The sequence below is a fragment of the Schistocerca gregaria genome, chromosome 6 (assembly GCF_023897955.1).
Source record: "Schistocerca gregaria isolate iqSchGreg1 chromosome 6, iqSchGreg1.2, whole genome shotgun sequence".
Taxonomy (NCBI): Eukaryota; Metazoa; Arthropoda; class Insecta; order Orthoptera; family Acrididae; genus Schistocerca; species Schistocerca gregaria.
The window spans coordinates 283,094,298-283,114,492 of NC_064925.1; the positions used below are offsets into that span (position 1 = coordinate 283,094,298).

Consider the following 20,195-nt stretch of genomic DNA (forward strand, 5'->3'; position numbering starts at 1 on the left):
AGTCTGTTTGGGGAACCAGGGATATTAACTACTGCCTCCAAATATATTTATTCCTTAATGAAATTTGTGTAACTATATAGTAGAAGCCTAGTTATTGACAGACTGGAGAAATCTATGCACATTCAAATCTTTTTGGTAACAGAGCTACTGGATATACATAGTTTTCACAGACTAATGGAGTTACAAGGTCCTCCTTGATATCATCATTTGCAAATTTCAACCTGTTTGGTTCTTACGATGTTTCATACCTTTCCATTTGAAAACTCATTATAAATCTGGACGGCAGGACAGAGATATCAACTATCATCATCATCCCAGACCCAACTCCAGTTTGCTGCCCACTGCACCACTTTGCTTGAGAGTGATAAAAGTGTTGGAAAAGGGTACCATTACCTAGGCTACTGGGTTGAAACATCAAGCACTCACCTCTTCATTCAGTTCAGCTAGTTCTGTCTCGTGTACCTTCTCAGTGCTTGATTGCAGTTTATCTTGCTCCTCTTTTTCCTCCTCCAGAGATGTAATAACATTCTGTATTCCTTCATTCTCATTTTCTAAATTGGATAACTGTAAATGTAGTCTGTCAAGTCCATGCTGCTGTTCCTGTTCCATTAACAGAAATTAAAAATATATTAAAATGACAAGACATAAAACAAACATGCAGGCCAAGTTCAGATGTCAATGATTTTGCAAAGAAAGTAGGTTAATGGCCTTCAATGTAGTCTTCACTTCACACAATGAAATACGAATTTACTAACTCTTTCTTCCCTTACTAAAGACGAAGATTCCACCCCCCACATTCAAATCTTTTTGGTAACAGATTACTGGTTACTGTATTTACAAAGCTTTCACAGACTAGTGGAGTTACGAGGATCTCGTTGGTGCCATCAATCTGCAAATTTCAAACTGTTTGGTTCTTACAATGTTTCATAACTTTTCTTTTGAAAATTCATTATAAATCTGGACGCCAGGACAGGGATATCAACTATTATCATTCCGGAAGCAACTCCAGTGTGCTACCCAGTGATAAAATTTTTGGAAAAGGAGTACCATTACATAGGCTACTGGGTTGAAACATCAGGCACTCACCTCTTCATTCAGTTCAGCTAGTTCTGTCTCGTGTACCTTCTCAGTGCTTGCTTGCAGTTTATCTTGCTCCTCATTTTCCACCTCCAGAGATGTAATAACATTCTGTATCCCTTCATTCTCATTTTCTAAATTGGATAACTGTAAATGTAGTCTGTCAATTTCTTGCTGTTGTTCCTGTAGCGTATACAGAAATTACAAATATATTAAAACAACAACGTAAAAAATACAAAAAATATATACAGGGTTTTACAAAAAGGTACTGCCAAACTTTCAGCAAACATTCCTCACACACAAATAAAGAAAAGATGGAATGTGGACATGTGTCTGGAAACGCTTAATTTCCATGTTAGAGCTCATTTTAGTTTCGTCAGTATGTACTGTACTTCCTCGATTCACCGCCAGTTGGTCCAATTGAAGGAAGGTAATGTTGAGTTCGGTGCTTATGTTGAAATGCGACTCACTTCTCTACCTTACTAGCATCAAGCACATCAGTACGTAGCATCAACAGGTTACTGTTCATCACGATCGTGGTTTTGCAGGCAGGCAGTAGAGGCGGACCAATTCCATGGCCTCTACGCTCTCCTGACATCAACCCTCTTGACTTTCATTTATGGGGGTATTTGATGGTGGTTGTTGGGATGTTTAAGGGGGACTAAACAGCTAAGGTCATCAGTGGGTATTTGAAAGCTCTTGTCTACGCAACCCCGGTATCAAATGTAGAGACTCTTCCTGCTCGTATTGTGGACGGCTGTGATACAATATGCCATTCTCCAGTGCTGCATCAGCACATCAGGGATTCCAAGAGACAGAGGGTGGATGCATGTATCTTCGCTAACGGAGGACATTTTGAACATTTCCTGTAACAAAGTGTTTTAAGTCACGCTGGTACGTTCCGTTGCTGTGCGTTTCCATTCCATGATTAAGTGATTTGAAGAGAAGTAATAAAATGAGCTCTAACATGGAAAGTAAGCATTTCCAGACACATGTCCACATAACATATTTCCTTTCTTTGTGTGTGAGGAATGTTTCCTGAATATATACAACAATGATGTGACTTACCAAATGAAAGCGCTGGCAGGTTGATAGACACACAAACGAACACAAACATACACCCAAAATGTGGAATGTTTCCCTCTAATATATATGACATACCAAACGGGAAAGCGCAGGTTGATAGGCACAATAAAAAAAACACACACACACAAACACACGCACCAAATTTCAAGCTTTCGCAACCAACAGTTGCTTCGTAAGAAAAGAGGGAAGGAGAGGGAAAGATGAAAGGATGTGGGTTTTAAGGGAGAGGGAAAGGAGTTATTCCAATCCCGGGAGCAGAAAGACTTCCCTTAGGGGGAAAAAAGAAAAGAGACAGGTGTACACTTGCGCGCGCGCGCGCGCGCGCACACACACCCACACACACACACACACACACACACACACACACACACACACACACACACACACATATATTCATCTGCACATACACAGACACAAGCAGACATTTGTAAAGGCAAAGAGTTCGGGCAGAGATGTCAGTCGAGGCGGAAGTACAGAGGCAAAGAAGTTGTTGAATGACAGGTGAGGTATGAGTGGCGGCAACTTTAAATTAGCGGAGGTTGAGGCCTGGCGGATATCGAGATGAGAGGATATACTGAAGGGCGAGTTCCCATCTCCGGAGTTCAGATAGGTTGGTGTTGGTGGGAAGTATCCAGATAACCCGGACGGTGTAACACTGTGACAAGATGTGCTGGCCGTGCACCAAGGCATGTTTAGCCAAAGGGTGATCCTCATTACCAACAAACACTGTCTGCCTGTGTCCATTCATGTGAATGGACAGCTTGTTGCTGGTCATTCCCACATAGAAAGCTTCACAGTGTAGGCAGGTCAGTTGGTAAATCACGTGGGTGCTTTCACACGTGGCTCTGTCTTTGATCGTGTACACCTTCCGGGTTATAGGACTGGAGTAGGTGGTGGTGGGAGGGTGCATAGGACAGGTTTTACACTGGGGGCGGTTACAAGGGTAGGAGCCAGAGGGTAGGGAAGGTGGTTTGGGGATTTCATAGGGATGAACCAAGAGGTAACGAAGGTTAGGTGGACGGCGGAAAGACACTCTTGGTGGAGTGGGGAGGATTTCATGAAGGATGGACCTCATTTCGGGGCAGGATTTTAGGAAGTCATATCCCTGCTGGAGAGCCTTCTTGGTTACCCAATCCTGCCAACCCAAAGTTTGGTACAGATTTATTGACGACATCTTCATGATCTGGACTCACAGTGAAGAAGAACTCCAGAATTTCCTCCACAACCTCAACTCCTTTGGTTCCATCAGATTCACCTGGTCCTACTCCAAAACCCATGCCACTTTCCTTGACATTGACCTCCATCTGTCCAATGGTCAGCTTCACACGTCCGTCCACATCAAACCCACCAACAAGCAACAGTACCTCCATTATGACAGCTGCCACCAATTCCGCATCAAACAGTCCCTTCTCTACAGCCTAGGTCTTCGTGGCAAACGAATCTGCTCCAGTCCGGAATCCTTGAACCATTACACCAACAACCTGAAAACAGCTTTCGCATCCCGCAACTACCCTCCCGAACTGGTACAGAAGCAAATAACCAGAGCCACTTCCTCATCCCCTCAAATGCAGAACCTCCCACAGAAGAACCACAAAAGTGCCCCACTTGTGACAGAATACTTCCCAAGACTGGATCAGACTCTGAATGTGGCTCTCCAGCAGGGATACCACTACCTCAAATCCTGCCCTGAATTGAGATCCATCCTTCATGAAGTCCTCCCCACTCCACCAAGAGCATCTTTCCGCCGTCCACCTAACCTTCGTAACCTCTTAGTTCACCCCTATGAAATCCCCAAACCACCTTCCCTACCCTCTGGCTCCTACCCTTGTAACCGCCCCCAGTGTAAAACCTGTCCCATGCACCCTCCCACCACCACCTACTCCAGTCCTGTAACCCGGAAGGTGTACACGATCAAAGGCAGAGCCACGTGTGATAGCACCCACATGATTTACCAACTGACCTGCCTACACTGTGAAGCTTTCTATGTGGGAATGACCGGCAACAAACCGTCCATTCGCATGAATGGACACAGGAAGACAGTGTTTGTTGGTAATGAGGATCACCCTGTGGCTAAACATGCCTTGGTGCACAGCCAGCACATCATGGCACAGCGTTACACCGTCCGGGTTATTTGGATACTTCCCACTAACACCAACCTGTCTGAACTCCAGAGATGTGAACTAGCCCTTCAGTGTATCCTCTCTTCTCGTTATCCGCCAGGCCTCAACCTCTGCTAATTTCAAGTTGCCGCCGCTCATACCTCACCTGTCTTTCAACAACTTCTTTGCCTCTGTGCTCCCGCCTCGACTGACATCTCTGCCGAACTCCTTGCATTTACAAATGTCTGCTTGTGACTGTGTATGTGCGGATGAATATGTGTGTGTATGCGAGTGTACACCTGTCCTCTTTTCCCCCTAAGGTAAGTCTTTCTACTCCCAGGATTTGGATGACTTCTTAGCCTCTCTCTTAAAACCCACATCCTTTCATCTTTCCCTCTCCTTCCCTCTTTCCTGATGAAGCAACCATTGGTTGCGAATGCTTGAACTTTGTGTGTATCAACCTGCCAGCGCATTCGTTTAACATGGAAGCGGACCCAACCCTGAAAATCCTGGCTGAGATGACAGCTGCAGAATTGGTAAAATTAAACTTTCTCGCTCTTTAGGTTTAACTTGCTTTAATTTAATCTCGCTTACTGCAGCTTGTACAATTTAACATTCTAAAGCTTATAAAGTCTAATGAATTGATAAAGTTACGTTACTAACAGGCAAGTTCCGACGACTATTTTCTGAATTTGGAGATCCTTATACACACTACATATGCCAACTGTGTAACATCAAATTTCCATAGTAACATATTTCAAGCCAAATTATTCTCTAAGAACATCCAAAGCAATTCACATGAAACAAAAATTTACCTCTATTTCCTGCTAAGAAATAAGTGTCACAACAACACTTAACAACAAAGTTCAAATTTAACAAGCATATCATCATATCATCCAAAGATATTACTAACCGAAGGCATTCATTTACACATCATTGGTATCATCAGAGCCACTTGGAGCTCTGAGATACAGCAATCTGAAAGTGCCCCGACAGATTCAATAATAATGTTGAACCATCAATACACCGACTGCTTGACAGAGCCTATTAAAATATTGTTAATATAGATGAGACATATAAACTTGTAGGAGGCAGGTGACCATGGTCATATCCTACTGTACTTTTTTGGAGTTGAATAGGACACTTTAGCAAAGTCTCTCAGCCTGTAAACAAATGACATTAATAATCAAATTTCTCATGTGACATGTTTCAGATTTATTTCGATAATCCGATATCCAAGTGCACAGTGGGTGACAGGATAGGAGTGATTCTAGATGTATATGTACCACAAGCTGAGTACTCACTAGTGTATCAGCTAATATTACATATACATTTAGTTACGCCAGCATCTTGTGACCATATGTGCACTTCGATACATGGTGAAGTAAATAAATCCGAAATTGCATCACATGAGAAATTTGAATAATAAAGCAATTTTTCACCTTTTGAAATGACGTTTGCTTCTGTGATATTAAGATCATTGCTAGCTAAATTTATTTTGTTTCGTTCTAATGATTTAAGTTCAAACTGCACCATTTTGATTTCAGTTACATTTACATTCAGTCCACTTTGATGGAACTGGGATTTAATTTTCTCTAAAGTATTTACAACACTTTCCGGAATTATTTCAGATGCCTCATTTTGAACTAGAACTGATGTCTTGTCAAAAAATAAACCTTGATGAGCACCAGTACAAAATAGTAGGTCATTTATGTAGAAATGGAACATGGACGGACCCAATATAGAACACTGCAGGGCTCCTTGGCCAATTATTTTCCAGTTTGAGACTTAATTTCATGAATTTGGAGTTACACTTACTCTGTTTCCTATCTGGTAAGAGGTGAACATATAGTAAAGCAGTGTGTGTGATTCTATATGCATGAATTATGCGTAGAAGTAAGGAGTATGCCATGAATCTAAAGCTGTTTTAAGATAAATTATTCCTGTGACCTTTCTTCCCTTGTCTAAAGTCAATTCTTTTTCCCTGTTGGAATCCAAACTGGTTTGTGATAATTATGTGTCACTTACAGTAAAAAACAATTTGAATTTGTTTTGCTGCAGCCTTTTCAAACACATGAGAAAGTAGCAGCAGAATAGAGAATTTCCTCTCATCTTCTGCTGACCCTTTTGAATATTGGTTGCATCTCAGCATATTTTAATACATTTGGAAAACATCCCTGCTCAAAAGATTGCTTTATTATAACTGACAGTGACTGTGAAATTATATTATGCACTCTGTTGATTACATATGTGGGCATTTCATCCAACCCAGATGAGGTTTTGTTTCTTAAAGACAAAATTTTATTTTCCATGTCCTTTTAAGTGATTTTTCAAACTGTTTCAAAGATGTATTCAGGTTGTTTCCAAGTTTATGTAATTTACATTTTCTTGATAGGGCACTATACCTTCATCTTACATTATTACATTTAAGAAGAATTCATTGAAACAATCTGATGTCTTATCAACAGGTTTTATTAGGTTAGATGTATTTTCATTCCTATTGATCCATACTGAGGAGGTCCTCCAGGATGTAGAACGTGTCAGAAAAACAATAATAGATGACAAATATTTACAACTCAAACAGATAAGCTAATGTAACTTCCACAGGCCCCAAATGGAATGATCGTCATTTTCTTATATGAACACTATATGAAATAAGTCATTTTACAAACAATCATTTATTGCACTGAATTCAAAATTTTAAAAGGTAATGAACATTTAATAGAACTACCACAATACTTATTTACAACTAACACATCACTACACTGAAATGATGCAGAAGTTAGATTGTGCACACACACACACACACACACACACACACACACACACACACATAAAGGAGTTGGCCATAAATAAATCCTTTAGGCTTCTCTTAAACTGAATTTCATTGGTTGTTAAGCTTTTTGTGGCTGCTGGCAAGTTATTGAAAATGTGTGTTCCTGAATAATGCACACCTTTTTGTACAGCAGTAAGTGATTTTAAATCACTAAGAAGATTTTTCTTATTTCTAGTACTGATTCCATGAACTGAGCCATTGGTTTGAAAAAGTGATACATTTTTAATGACAAATTTCATTAAGGAATAAATATATTTGGAAGCAGTAGTTAATATCCCTGGTTCCCTGAACAGGCTTCTCTAGGATGTTCTTGAGCTCACACCACATATAACTCGTATCGCACATTTTTGTGCCCGGAAAACATAAACTTGGCTTGATGAATTACCCCCACCCCCCACCCCCAAAAAATAATACCATATGACATTATGGAATGAAAGTAAGCATAGTATGACAGGTTTTTCATTTTTATATTACCTGTGTCTGACAAATCGCATTGCAAATAGGGATTTGTTAAGATGCTTCAGCACTTCTGTGGTGTGCTCCTCCCAGTTGATAATAAATTTAAGCTGTAATCCCAAGAATTCAACAGTGTCCACTTCCTCTATCTGTTTGTCATTGTATGTTACGCATACACCCCTTACAAGTTCTGAACTGCATGTAGGAGTGTTTTTTCAAAGTTTAGTGACAAAGAATTGGCTAGGAACCAGTGATTAATGTCCACAAGTATTTTATTATATGATCTTTCTAAGACTACACTTGATTTGCTATTTATTGTCATGTTTGTATCATCAGAAAACAAAACAAACATGGCATCTGGGAATGTTATTGATGTAAGTTCATTGACATACACAAGAAAAAAAAAGGGCCCTCCCCAGATGGAACCTTATGGGACCCCACACGTAATTGGTTCCCAGTTGGGTGATGCCTGATAGCTTAATACAAGTATCTTTCCTAATAATATCCTTTGTTTCCTGCCAGAGATATAAGATGTGAACCATTTCACACCATTTCCCGTTACACCATTATATTCTAATTTATTTCAAAGGATATTGTGATTTACACAGTGAAATGCCTTTGAAAGGTCACAGAATATACCAGTTGCCTGCTACCTTTTTGTCTAACTAAATTTTCACTGTAATTGTAGATAGCCTTCTCAATACCAGAACAATTTAGAAATCCAAACTGCTACTTTGACAGTATGTTATTTGTGATACGATGGTTACAAAGGCAAATGTACATTACCTTTTCTAAAAATTTTCAGAATGCTGGCAAAAGTGAAATTGGGTGGAAATTTGATGCTTTTTCCTAATATCACTTCTTAAACAGTGGCTTAACTTCAGTGCATTACAATCATTCAGGAAACATTCCACTGATTAACGACTGGTTACACAGATATCTTAATACAATACTTAATTCAAAATCACATTCTTTAATTAACTTTATTGATATTTCATCATAACCACTAGATGTTTTTATTTTAAGGACTTTATGACGGACATTACTTCTGCTGGGGTAGTGAGGGTCAAATTCATATTATGGAAGCTACTTGAATTGTCTGGTCTGAGGTATTCCATAGCAGCATCTACAGAAACTGACAACCCCATCCGTTCAGTAACAGTTATGGAATATTTGTTAAAAGTTCTGCAACCGTATACACTTCTGTCACCAATGTATCATTTACTCTTAATGCTATTCGGCCCTATTCAGGTCTGGTTCTACCAGTCTCCGCTTTCACTATATCCCATATTGTCTTTATTTTGTTATCTGATACGACTATCTTTTCCTTGTAATATATTTGCTTTGATGTCCGTATAACAGTCTTTAACATTTTGCAGTATTTCTTGTAATGTGCTATAGCATGACATCAGAACTGTTTCGGATTGACAGATAGTTTTCTTTTGTTTTACAAGAGACCTCTATTCCTTGTGTAATCCGTGGCTTCTTTGTATACTTTGCTCAACCTTGGTTAGTTTTGGGGGGAAAACAGTGTTCCAATTAGGTAAGCACTTTATTAGCAAAAGTGTTATATGTTTCATTCACGCCATGAGAACTGTAAACATCACTCATCACTTGAGGAGTATCATAAAATAATCAACTTTTGGCTTATCGATTACCCTCTTGAGCTCAGAGTTAACATATTTTATATCCTGTTCTGTATTAACATTTAACCAAGGAACTGCATGTCATGGCCTGAGAGGCCATTGACTATTGGTTTTGTAATATAATTTTGTTCATTGGACTTTTCTATGAAGATATTATCAATGTATTAAAAACAAAGATTCCAAGACTTACTAAGCGGGAAAGCCCAGGCAGACAGGCACATGAACAAAACACACAAACACACACACAGAATTACGAGCTTTCGCAACTGGCAGTTGCTTCGTCAGGAAAGAGGGAAGGAGAGGGAAAAATGAAAGTATGTGGGTTTTAAGGGAGAGGGTAAGGAGTCATTCCAATCCCGGGAGCGGAAAGACTTCCCTTAGGGGAAAAAAAAGGACAGGTGTACACTCGCACACACACACACATATCCATCCGCACATACACAGACACTGCCCTTACTCTTTGCCTTTAAATATGTCTGCTTGTGTCTGTGTATGTGCGGATGGATATGTGTGTGTGTGTGTGCGAGTGTACACCTGTCCTTTTTTCCCCCTAAGGGAAGTCTTTCCGCTCCCGGGATTGGAATGACTCCTTACCCTCTCCCTTAAAACCCACATCCTTTCATTTTTCCCTCTCCTTCCCTCTTTCCTGACGAAGCAACTGCCAGTTGCGAAAGCTCGTAATTCTGTGTGTGTGTTTGTGTGTTTTGTTCATGTGCCTGTCTGCCGGCGCTTTCCCGCTTGGTAAGTCTTGGAATCTTTGTTTTTAATATATTTTTCCCATGTGGAAGTTTCTTTCTGTTTTATTTACAAGATATTATCAATGGCTGTTTGTGAGCAATTGGCTGCCCTAGTGGGCAACTTTATAGTGGCAATTAAGTTGAAAGAGAGTGTTACTAACTCGAATAAGTTCTTATTGGGAGAGTCTAAGGAAATCTACATTGAAGTAACCAGCAACCACTACTTCTTCATTTTTTGTTGTTAAATGGACCAGTACAGTTTCAAGGTGGTTTATGAACAAATTAAAGCTACCTGCAGGTACTCAATATAACTTAATATTATCAAGGATTTTTTTTTATGAATTTCTATTTCTGTTGCACATGCTTCCATACGATGTTATAGGCAAAATTTATGATTGTCTGTTTTCTTAAATTTATGACATTCCCGATTAATGTCATAACTCCTCCTTTCTCTCCATTTTTGCTCTACAAAAGTGAGATGGCAACGTAAACCCTGTAACACTTAAAAGCTCTATTCCAGTTGTCACATAATGTTCAGTATCGTTTTCAAATCTAATTTTCAAAATCTTATGACTACATCCTTGGCTCCTAATTCTGATGAACAATTGACTATACTCCATTAATCTTATTACTGTGTTGGAGGATGAAAGTATTATTGGCTATTTTTTCAGATGCAACTACAACTTTCCTGAATACAGCTTTATAGCATCTGACATATATAACAAAACGAGGGTTTCTATTTGATTTTAACTCATTGTGGAGTTTCCTTTCTTTTTAGCAACAGAAATTTTTATTCCTGGTGTAATCCACTTAAATTTATTGCTTATATTCTTTTCCCAAGATCTACAAGGGAAAGTTTCAGTAAAAAAATCTAAAAAGCAATTTTTAGAATTTGCCATAGTTTACAGTGCTCTGCAGACCTGCTTACATAACTTAGTTTACCGTGGAATAAACGTGTATTTCCTTTGCTGAAATTCCGTATGATATACAATTTTGGAGGCTTTAATTTATCTGCCTTTGGGAGCTCAACTGAGAGGCACGATTGATTAATTTGAAGAGATCCTCTTCACTTGCACGAATCATTTATTCGAACCAGAACTGGTTGTGGGATGTTAAAATCTCATCGTCAGGTGTATAAAATGGTAACATACTAAAAAGGAGAGGAAGGAAGAAACATAATACAACATATCTGGAAAAAACAGAAGGGCAGACAAATGAAATAAGGCGACTCACTTCTACATATCACTGCATTTTAGGTAGAACTAGAAAAAGTATAGGACCTAGTAATAAAATGGACTTAAGAATGTTGGAACTGGACAGGCAGGAAGAAAGAGAGAGGAACCAAAACAAACTGTGTGAGTACAGTGTTTGTTTCTGGTTTCTTTCTCCTTCATACCACCCACCCAGAGCTACATTCTTAGATCTGTTTAATTATTACAACTTCTTTTCTCTAGATCCTCATTTGATTCTGTGATTTTGAATGCTTTCTTACTGACCTGACTGCATGTTATGCATTACCAAATACCATAAGTGAGTCATCTTGTTTAATTAGCCTGCTCTTCTGGTTCTTCCAGATATATTTATTATATTTCTTCCTTCTTCCTCTTTGTATGTTAGTTTTATACTCCTGACATGGGATTTAAACATCCCAAAACTGGCCGTGGTTTTAATAAATCTTTAGTACAACTGCAGCAGATGTCTTTACATAAATTAATGCTCCTAGGGGGTGACTGAACAAGATAATATTGTCCTTAAAATGTCCTGAATCACAAACAGATATTACATACCAAGTGAGACTGAATAGGTAAATGAAACAACTGTAATTACACATAATAAAATTTTAACTGGGTAAGTGAAACTACTGTAACTGAAATAAAGGGAAAAATAGGGCATTTTGATAGTAGGCCTAAGTTACAAAGTGATCTCAATGGGATTAATAGCAGTGCCAGTAGTTACAAGTGTCGAGTAATGGAACTGTGATTCTCCAGCACTACGCTTGAGCAAGTAAACATGTTTTGACAACTTAGACTAGAAAACATTCTTTGAAATTGTAAAGGTAAATAGGATATAACACGGGGAGCAAAAGATTGTCTGCAAACTAGTACAGACACCACACAATCTCTCACTATTTTGGACAGTACTATTTGCTTATGTGCTGCAATCATAACATGAATATAGTCTAGTTATGAAAAACTTAACACACTGCGCCAGATTGATATACGAAAGTTTTTCTGCCAGGATATCTGTGCACACACAGGCCATGAGAGAGGGCATCCTGGAACTTATGTACTATGATGGTTTCAGTGTGCTGTCCCAATGCAGTGATCCAACTCCGGTAAGACCACTTACTGGTTCATACGAGTCCAATTGTTCAGAAATGATTTACACAACAGACACATTGGCCTTATAGTCTAACTTGTTTGAGCATCCAACTTTACTTCCACTACAACCTGTGAGTCAAAATGAACTTCCACTTGCCAATACTGACCCCTGGAAATGTAGTTCAATTCTTTCATCTTGGCAGCTCGCGCATGCCCGCCCAGACGCAGGAGATTGCTGCGTTGCCAGTTACACACGACGCATGCGCCAAGAGAAGCAGCGCCATAGTACAGCGTAGTTCGCAAGCTTACGTTTAGAGGGGAGCACGCAGTTTATGAAGTAAAGCCACCACAGCCGCATTAATCCTTTTGCTGCTACAGAGACGTGCTCCCCGCATTACGCGCTGTGCGCGATTTTGTCTCTACACTGCTCGCCTGTGCTGACACATGGTGTTCTGACTGCTTTGACACTTATCATTCAATTCCACAAAAACTATTTGGCCCAAATATTAGATTTTTACAATCGTCTTGACTGATACCTTCCCCCCCCCCATAAATGACTTAATTTTTTTTCGATGTTCAACGCAGTTATTATGCAGCATTAAATATAGTAAACCATTGCACGAAATTTTGAAGAGTTTGCAGAGGTAAAAGTCCACAGAGTATACTTTCCCTGTGACCGATTATAGCTGCCACAATGTTGAGAATTAAATGTGGACAAGATACCTAAATTTCATACAAAATTTACTGTATAACAATATGTCATTTAATTTAAGTATCATATGTGTCGTATGTAATATTGAGAAATATTCCGTCTTTCACGACTGTAACGAAAGTTTTATTTAAACTGGGCACGTTTGGCTTTATTTTAAAGCACTTCAATCAATCAAAAAGAAGTAGACAAAATACACTCCTGGAAATGGAAAAAAGAACACATTGACACCGGTGTGTCAGACCCACCATACTTGCTCCGGACACTGCGAGACGGCTGTACAAGCAATGATCACACGCACAGCACAGCGGACACACCAGGAACCGCGGTGTTGGCCGTCGAATGGCGCTTGCTGCGCAGCATTTGTGCACCGCCGCCGTCAGTGTCAGCCAGTTTGCCGTGGCATACGGAGCTCCATCGCAGTCTTTAACACTGGTAGCATGCCGCGACAGCGTGGACGTGAACCATATGTGCAGTTGACGGACTTTGAGCGAGGGCGTATAGTGGGCATGCGGGAGGCCGGGTGGACGTACTGCCGAATTGCTCAACACGTGGGGCGTGAGATCTCCACAGTACATCGATGTTGTCGCCAGTGGTCGGCGGAAGGTGCACGTGCCCGTCGACCTGGGACCGGACCGCAGCGACGCATGGATGCACGCCAAAACCGTAGGATCCTACGCAGTGCCGTAGGGGACCGCACCGCCACTTCCCAGCAAATTAGGGACACTGTTGCTCCTGGGGTATCGGCGAGGACCATTCGCAACCGTCTCCATGAAGCTGGGCTACGGTCCCGCACACCATTAGGCCGTCTTCCGCTCACGCCCCAACATCGTGCAGCCCGCCTCCAGTGGTGTCGCGACAGGCGTGAATGGAGGGACGAATGGAGACGTGTCGTCTTCAGCAATGAGAGTCGCTTCTGCCTTGGTGCCAATGATGGTCGTACGCGTGTTTGGCGCCGTGCAGGTGAGCGCCACAATCAGGACTGCATACGACCGAGGCACACAGGGCCAACACCCGGCATCATGGTGTGGGGAGCAATCTCCTACACTGGTGATCGTCGAGGGGACACTGAATAGTGCACGGTACATCCAAACCGTCATCGAACCCATCGTTCTATCATTCCTAGACCGGCAAGGGAACTTGCTGTTCCAACAGGACAATGCATGTCCGCATGTATCCTGTGCCACCCAACGTGCTCTAGAAGGTGTAAGTCAACTACCCTGGCCAGCAAGTTCTCCGGATCTGTCCCCCATTGAGCATGTTTGGGACTGGATGAAGAGGAGTCTCACGCGGTCTGCACGTCCAGCACGAACGCTGGTCCAACTGAGGCGCCAGGTGGAAATGGCATGGCAAGCCGTTCCACAGGACTACATCCAGACATCCAGCATCTCTACAATCGTCACCATGGGAGAATAGCAGCCTGCATTGCTGCAAAAGGTGGATATACACTGTACTAGTGTACTTGTGCATGCTCTGTTGCCTGTGTCTATGTGCCAGTGGTTCTGTCAGTGTGATCACGTAATGTATCTGACCCCAGGAATGTGTCAATAAAGTTTCCCCTTCCTGGGACAATGAATTCACGGTGTTCTTATCTCAATTTCCAGGAGTGTACATTAAACAAAACTGTGGACTTACAAACATTAGGACTCGAATATACCGTCTATCAGTGAAGTGCTCTGAGCTATGTCAAATATAATTTTTGTGTGTGGCACAGACAAACAGCATTTATTTGCTAAAACACTGATCAGCCGACACAAACGTTGAATATTGTGTTACCGCAGCACAAAACTACGAAAGGTGACTTGGCAATGGAGGAGATAAAATACTATCCACTGAAGGTCGCTTATTACAGTTGCAAAAGAGGAATATATTTCAATAACATTGATAAAACTGTGACTGTGGAACAAAAACAAGAAAGAGAACATGAGTACCATTGTGTATGTGCCATACCTTTCATTGATTGAAAGGCTTTAAAATAAAGCCAAACGCGCCCTGTGTAAATAAAACTTTTATTACAGTCGCGAAAGACGGAATATTTCTCAATATTACATACGACACATATGTGATACTTAAATTAAATGACATATTGTTATACAGTAAATTTTTTATGAAATTTAGGTATCTTGTCCACATTTCATTCTCAACATTTTGGCAACTAAAATCGACCATACGGAAACTATACGCTATGGACTTTTACCTCTGCAAACTCTTCAAAATTTCGTGCAATGGTTTACTACATTTAATGCTGCACAATAACTGGGTTGAACATCGAAACAAAATTAAGCCATTTATGGGGGGAAGGTATCAGTCAAGATGATGTGTAAAAATCAAATTTTTGGGCCAAATAGTTTTTGTGAAATCGAATGATAAGTGTGTCAAAGCAGTGGGAACACCATGTGTCTGCACAGGTGAGCACTGCAGTGATGACAAAATCGAGCACAGTGCGGAATGCGGGCAGCACGTGTCTGCAGAAGCCAAAGTGTTAATGAAGAGACAAAGTACTAGAAATTTCAAAAAATTGCATTCAAACGAATAAAATTCGTGAAGTAAGACACTTCGATATTGTTTTTAAATAAAGAAAATATTATGCTCCGCACAAGAATTGAACTTTTCTCTTTCCGCTTACCAACCCAACACCTTAACTGTTACGCTAACGCAGTTCGTTCTACAGTATTACTACACGAGGAGTCTAATAGGTCACGTAAAATACTGACAAACACTGTTGGTATGACTATGAATTAATCACACTTGGTCGAAGTACAATAGAAAATAAACAATTACTGCTGTTCTTTATTGCGAAAAAGCGGTTCGTGAGATTGATACAAACACCTTTCCTTGCTATCGCCTGAATTAGGAGTCTTATTGCTTGTTTGGTTTAATTAATTAATAGAATATGGAGCAACTGGTAAAAAGAATGCTTTTTCCAAACTTTCTATAAAAGAAAGTCTGTTATCAAGACATTGCTTTTGTCCTATTACTTTATTTATGACTGAACGTTTCTAAAACTGAAGACACTCGTCCGTGCTCTGCACTGCAGTCGAGACCTGGCAACGTCGTTCTCTGTTCATTGGCTGATTGTGTTTTGTGACATCAGATGCGCAGAATGCACTTAAACTCGGACACCAACATAAATGACACGCACTTTAGTGCCAGATACATGGGCAAGTCTTGCTGATGAAGAGATATATCCCGACGCTGACGGCCTCCATGTTTCATCAAGAGAGGCAGATAACTGATGCCAATGTGGGTGGCTCTCATGTTATCCTAATCCCTGGTGTTAAACTTACCCCGTCCCAAATGGTTAAAATGGCTCTAAGCACTATGGGAGTTAACATCTGAGGCCATCAGTCCCCTAGAGTTAGAACTTCTTAAACCTAACTAACCTAAGGACATCACACACATCCATGCCTGAGGCAGGATTCGAACCTGCGACCGCAGCAGCAGCACAGTGCTGGACTGTAGAGCCTAGAACTGCTCATCCACAGCATCTGGCTACTCCATCCCACATTACTCCACTCTACACACCAAAATTTGATACAACTGTACATTTGTTAATTGGAAATTTACAGGACATCATTATACTTTACATTTTATTTACTGAATTCATGCTCCTGAACACTAGATAAATGTAGATTTAGAAACATTGAAACAAATAAATTTGAATATAAAGTGTCCTAATATGGGACACTCAGAAAAAACAATATCAATCAATGTAACACCTGATTAACCTGAAGTAATAATACTCTCTTCCTTATCCTGTCTCCAACATTTCCTGCATTTGTTGCACAAAAGAAGTGCACTCAGGATACATAAAAGCTCTTTTTCGAGTTAACTTTCTTCTGAAGAACAAGGACATCATTCCATGCACTGTTCCATTTCTACATGTTAGTCTTTAGACAAACAACCTCTGCAAAATATGCATTCAGAGTCAAACTCCCAGTGTATCGCGAAGTCACTGTCTTAGCCACATGCCCACCGGCCGGGATGGCCGAGTGGTAATAGGCACTACAGTGTGGAACCGCGCGACCGCATCGGGCATGGGTGTGTGTGATGTTCTTAGGTTGGTTAGGTTTAAGTAGTTCTGTAAGTTCTAGGGGACTGATGATCTCAGAAGTTAAGTCCCATAGTGCTCAGAGCCATTTGAACCATTCAACAACATGCCTGTTACATGTGAAGAGTCCCATTTTTCAGAAGCCTTTTAGAGCATTTCCCATTGTTACTGTTCTCAAATAGGCCACACCAAAGAACTGCTGCAATAAAAAATGTCCCTACTTGACATGGGTCATTTTCCCACCATATTTCTATTTCTTGGGGATCATCTGTTGTAAAGCGTCACACAAATTTCATGCAAGAGGCTATATTTTACGCGTAGAAGGGGGTGATAATGGTCTTACTGCCACTGCTCTAAGTTTTTGGTGCTATGTGCGCTAAGATCTGATAGCTCTCAACAGAGCTGAGCACTTGCTTTAGTCAGAATCTAGCTGTGTTACATTTACATTTTCCACCTATCTCAGCAACACTATTCACAACTTACACATGTCATTGAAACAGAAACAACACTACTTGTATGGAGAATGGAGCCATGTGAGACATGAAAAGGGAGATTGATAAAGCCTCCAATATAATGCACCCTAAGTTTTCAGCAAAACTTTTACAATCATAATCAATGTCACAACTCTCCCCAGGCCCTAAGAGTTTGGCGACACATTTCAATATTGTCGGGCTTTACCAGAGCTATACTCACAGCTGTCTCAGCACAGACCTGACTGGTTCTGAATGTCAAAGCACGCAACAAACACAATCAGTTCATACACTAATTGTGTGCCAGTAGAGTACACAACCTCAAGCCTTCAGTTAATACCCTTTGGCAGTTCCTCTTTCTCCCACCAGTAATGAACTGAGTTGAGAAAATAGCAGGCTTCTAATAGCCACGCTGTCAGCAGTGTGCACTGTTGAGCAACCCAACCTAATTTGTTCACCATAAAGCAATCAAACAAGAGTATTACTCCATTAATGATTTTTCCACGATTGAGTATCGGACGTCTGACATTGAAAAACATGAACTTCACGTTGCTTGCTCAGTGCACAGCACCCAATATTTGTGATAGGTGATGACACCACATTCGCATTCCTAGATGCCTCACTATGTTACCCAAAAGCAGCATATTGATGGTAGCCAATGGAAACCTAAAACTCCATTTTGTTTAATTTTACAGAAGAAGCAAGAACAGTTTGTTACAAACATTTTCAAGTGATACAAAATGTTGCTACATGTGTAAGTATATAGTAGAAGCCTAGTTATTGACAAATTAGATAAATCTATGCACATTCAAATCTTTTTGGTAACGGAGTTACTGGATTTACAAAGCTTTCACAGACTAATGGAGTTACAAGGTCCTCCTTGATATCATCATTTGCAAATTTCAACGTGTTTGGTTCTTACGATGTTTCATACCTTTCCATTTAATTCATTATAAATCTGGACGGCAGGACAGAGGTATCAACTATCATCATTCCAGACCCAACTTCAGTTTGCTGCCCACCGCACCACTTTGCTCGAGAGTGATAAAAGTGTTGAAAAAGGGTACCATTACCTAGGCTACTGGGTTGAAACATCAGGCACTCACCTCTTCATTCAGTTCAGCTAGTTCTGTCTCGTGTACCTTCTCAGTGCTTGCTTGCAGTTTATCTTGCTCCTCTTTTTCCACCTCCAGAGATGTAATAACATTCTGTATTCCTTCATTCTCATTTTCTAAACTGGATAACTGTAAATGTAGTCTGTCAATTCCATGCTGCTGTTCCTGTTCCATTAACAGAAATTAAAAATATATTAAAACAACAAGACATAAAAAAAAAAACATGCTGGCCAAGTTCAGATGTCAATGATTTTGCAAAGAAAGTAGGTTAATGGCCTTCAATGTAGTCTTCACTTCACACAATGAAATACAAATTTACTAACTCTTTCTTCCCTTACCCACACCGGTGTAGAGTTTCCCAGCAGTTTCGGAATGAAACTGGGGCAGGGGGGATTGGGGGGGGGGGGGGGGGGGGAGTATCTGTGTTGTGCGGAAACATGTGCTCTGCATGTTTTCGCACTTCAAAAGTATAAATTGGAATTCCACCTAACACCGTGTGTCACTTTCCAAAGCATCAAAATCGAGATTGTGATCCAATTCTGTAAGCCAGACATAGCTCAAGTCATGTGATCTCGCCAGCCGATGAAAGCGGATATTCATAGCAGAGGACACCTGACACACTCAGCCAATAGCAGCAACATCACTATTGAGTAATGCGATCACACAAACAGGAAATGTTAATGGTTTAAATTAATATACATGGTGTTGCTGCAAGAAAAGCAAAGCTTTCACATATGATATTGGTCTCCAAGATTAATAAGCTGCAAGAGAAGCTAAGCTTTCACATATAATATTGATATTCTTCGCCCATGTTACACTTTAAGATACATCACATAAATGTGTCAGTAAAATTTTTAATAACGACATAAATGTCTTATCATCTGAGCTCAAAATTCTACTAAACGCTCATCCTCAACAAGTTGATTTTTAAATGGGAGTCAAACGCTCTGTGATTTAAGAAATTCACCGTACATTCTCGCACATAGTTCATTTTGCGTAAAAGTAAACTTGCTTTGAAAGTAACGCTCCTCAAACCACCATTCGAAATATTTTCCCACGAACAAACCGACAGAAATTACTTCATTGTTCTGCAAGGTAATTAATGCTTGCCTGTCAAAAAGGTGGAAATAAATTGAAATCTGTAACTAACAACATATTTTAGCCTTCCATAATTATGTGAATGTATTTTAAGTCACTTGATAGCTCCCCACCACAGAAATCCGTTTTGTTTTTGTTTGACGTGAGACAAATAATGTAAGAGGAAACAGCAAAATCACTACACATAAACACGGGTTGCGTGGAGACTACCCACCTCCACATTACAACTCAGTCTGCTCTATGTATCAGTCCCAGATCAACGATATTTCCGAACCGGGGTACTACTAGTTACCTCAACTGTTATTATGTATCCTACTGCTGCCAACCTCAGCAATCCAACAGTAGTTGTCATTTTTCATCTACTTATTGCATTGTATTACAATAACTGTAGTTTAATTTGATACTCTTTGCTACAATTAATTACGAGAAGTGAAGATAGCTGTCTCTATAATGCGCTTTCACAAACTTCTGTTACTTCAGTGTTTGATATATAC

At 40.3% G+C, this 20,195-nt stretch overlaps 1 protein-coding gene across 5 annotated transcripts in view; it reads right to left on the reverse strand.

Annotated features, from left to right (window-relative positions):
* Positions 1–20,195, reverse strand: part of LOC126278387 (protein Spindly-like) — a 188,767-nt gene that overhangs the window by 103,282 nt on the left and 65,290 nt on the right. For 2 of the 5 annotated variants that reach the window (XM_049978480.1, XM_049978482.1), the window contains exons 3-5: positions 18,595–18,768; positions 1,087–1,260; positions 427–600 (exon numbers count right to left, since the gene is read on the reverse strand). In XM_049978480.1, coding sequence (XP_049834437.1) covers positions 427–600; positions 1,087–1,260; positions 18,595–18,768 — 522 coding nt within the window. The remainder of the gene's footprint in view (positions 1–426; positions 601–1,086; positions 1,261–18,594; positions 18,769–20,195) is intronic. The other 3 variants (XM_049978484.1, XM_049978483.1, XM_049978485.1) reach the window with 3 other exon arrangements.